This window comes from Thermochaetoides thermophila (genome assembly GCF_000221225.1).
Source record: "Thermochaetoides thermophila DSM 1495 unplaced genomic scaffold scf7180000011820, whole genome shotgun sequence".
NCBI lineage: Eukaryota > Fungi > Ascomycota > Sordariomycetes > Sordariales > Chaetomiaceae > Thermochaetoides > Thermochaetoides thermophila.
In genome coordinates, this window is record NW_006383036.1 from 713,253 (window position 1) to 716,203 (window position 2,951).

A 2,951-nucleotide genomic window follows, 5' to 3' on the forward strand; every position below is an offset into this window, starting at 1 on the left:
GCCTGCATGGGCTTTCCAGCGCTCTACATTACATTCTACCCCTCCGGCAGGACGCATCTTAGTTTGTGTTACCGAGCCACTCACACGTGCCCAAGTCTATGTATGTATGTGTGGGAACTGCAAAGCGAAGAGGCCAGAAAAGGCGACCAAGGTTGCCTATTTTGTCCGCCTGCCAGGTGTGGGTGCTCAGGCAGTATGCTAGGCATCTGGCGGTAACGATTAGCAATCTGTAAGGAGGGGTAGGTCGCGTAGGACTCGGGGGCGTTCCAATGCGGCGGTGCCGGCAGTTAAGTGAAGCTCAGAGAGCATCATCTTCTGTATGCAGTCGTAAGGCGTAGTACTTAGGACCCATTCGACCGGTGCACTTTCACCAACTACCCAGGAGACTAAAATGATGCAAGCGAAATAGTTATCATTTGGTAACCTTTGGGTAAATGGCATATGCATTGGAGAGGAAAAATCAAAATTTGTACAATATGTCCTCCTAAACTCGAACTAAAGAAACGAGATCCACAAACCATCGTAAAAGGTATCATGCAACCTGAACTCGGAAATCACCCACGTAAACCAAACCATGATCCAATGATCCACCCCTATAGTCCCATCCAAGATTTAACCTATTAAGATATACATCAAATCGTAGAAGTCAATCAATCCTGTAGTAGTGCCATTCCCGAAACAAAACTTAAAAAACACGAGAAACAAACAACCCAGGATAAAATAGAACCAAAAAAAAAAAAAAACACAAGACAAGATTACTCATCATCCTCACCCTCAGCATCTCCCTCCTCCTCATAACCCCCAACAACCACAATCTCCTCCTTCATCATTTCCCCTCCGGTCCCAGGGATCTCCATAGCACCACAAGACCCCGTATTTCCTGGGCCCTTCTTAAAAGCCTCAGTCAACTCCCATTCGCCCTTCGCATTCCGCCGGATGATCCCTACTTCGGGCGAGCTCGCCCATGCGACGAGTTCCTCGTCGCCCGTACCGCCAAACTCCACGCGCTCTTTGGCCTTCTCTTCCGCGGAGGCACCCTCGTCTTCGAGCTGGGCGAAACGCATGAGGTGTTTTGCGATGTGCTCCATGCGCTGGTTCCAGGCCGTGTTTTTGGGGGTATCGTGGAAGATTGTGGGGGTTCCGATCTCTGTAGAACCAGGGCTGTTCTTGCCGTTAGGCTCGCTGCAGCACCCTGGGACAGGACACCTAAAGGTCGAGGGCAGTTTGCGGACGCGTTGGCAGCGTTCCCAGCGCTCCTGGACGTAGGCGATCCATTCCTCCATCAGGGGACGAAGATGAGGCGGGAGATTGGGTAGAGTTTGGGAGCCGCGCTTGGAAGATTTGGTCTTACCCATTGTTTTATTATTGGTCTTACAACGAGAGGAGGCAAGAGAACAAATGGCGCTGATGGATGTCGCGTTGTCAAGGTAGGGCTTGAGCGCGGCGGGACAGTGCATGCGGCGCAGATGCTGGGTGAAGAGGTCCTTGCGGTTGAAGAAGCTCTCGTGTTGTTGGTGAGCATGGGACTTTTGAGATTGAGATTGAGACGATGACGGGGTCTCGGAATCGTAGCAGATCCAGTAGCGCTCGAGGAGGTGCATGCTCGAGACGTGCCGCTTCCATTCGTTCTTGGCTTTGAAGACGCCGTCACAGCCGGCGAACCTGAAGACGCAAGGGAAGATGTGACGTTTGTGTTCTTCGCCGTCAGTGCTGAAGAGGTTTGCTGTTGAGACCATGTGGGAGTCGCGCTGGCGTCTGCGGCCGATAGAAGCTGCAGTGCGGTATACAGGAGTTGAGGAAGTGCTGAGGTGATAGCATGGGGCGGTTTTGGATCGCTTGAGAGGGCGGTCCTCGCGATTGGTCTGCTCGTTGTCGTTGTCGGAATCATGATGGCGCTTCGACCGGACATCGTAGATGGTGTCGGTTACAGGGGATTGGCAGCGTGACGTGCTTGAGAGATGACATTCGGGTCCCGAGGTCACCGCATTGATGTTGGAAACCATCGACGTGGTAACGCCAACGCTGCTGTAGGTGTAATTCGGATAGGTAGTATTGCCAGGCTCGTCATCGCTGCCGGCATAGTAATCGATACCGTTTGTTGAAGTCGATGACCGGGAGAAGGCATCATGCTCGGCCACGGGATAGTCTTGTTGGTAATTGACGTCCTGAGGGTTGACATAATCTGGGACGCCAACACCAGTGCCGGCGTGCTGCAGGGGCTGCATATCGGAGGGGGTATCCAAAGACAGAGTGGCAGGCGAGGAGGTTAGGTCGGGAGTTCTGGGGAAACTGTCGTGCCGCGACTCAGTGTCGCCATGACTGAGGAGAGATGGAGACTGTCTGGGGCTGATGGCAGCGGCAGAAGACGGGGAAGGCACAGTCGCCATGCTGGGCAAGCTGCAGCTGGGCAGCGGCTGCATAGATATAGTGGCATGGTACATGCTCCATGGCTGGTCATCCTTTCTAACGTAGCTGGGGAGCGGTGCCCATGCATAGGTCGTCGTTCCATAAGACACCGAGGTCATCTGAGGAGCGAAGTCTTTCAGCGCTGGGTCAACGGGGTCGACGAACTCGAAGGGACTCTCCGTCTGGGAGAAATGACCGTGCTCGTAAAGGGGAAAACCCCCCATGATGGGGTTGGGGTACACGGTCGCCATGTTTGTTCGGTTTATCTAATGCAAGATGGCAGAGACAAAGGTAGCAAGCGCGGGGTAGTAGTATCTGAGCGACTGTGACAGGAAGCGAGTGTGCAGTAGAGCTTTGACTGTCAAAGGTCAACAGAACTTGGGCAGTGAAGTGTATGCTGAGGGTGTTCAAGTTGAGAATAAAGAGAGACAACTCGAGAGAGAATTAAGCGGCAGTAGCACAGCACTTAATTATACGTCGGACTGCCTGACTGGAGGATCATGGGATAAGGCATAGGTTGACTAGACTGGAAGTGGCAAACCTCG

General features: G+C 53.0%; 1 protein-coding gene across 1 annotated transcript; it reads right to left on the minus strand.

Moving 5' to 3' along the window:
- Nucleotides 1-755: 755 nt before the first annotated feature.
- Nucleotides 756-2,657, minus strand: CTHT_0052050 (uncharacterized protein; the record flags this gene model as incomplete). The annotated part of the gene is made up of 1 exon (XM_006695482.1): nt 756-2,657. The coding sequence occupies one exon, from the start codon at nt 2,655-2,657 to the stop codon at nt 756-758; it is 1,902 nt and encodes a 633-aa protein (XP_006695545.1).
- Nucleotides 2,658-2,951: the final 294 nt, after the last annotated feature.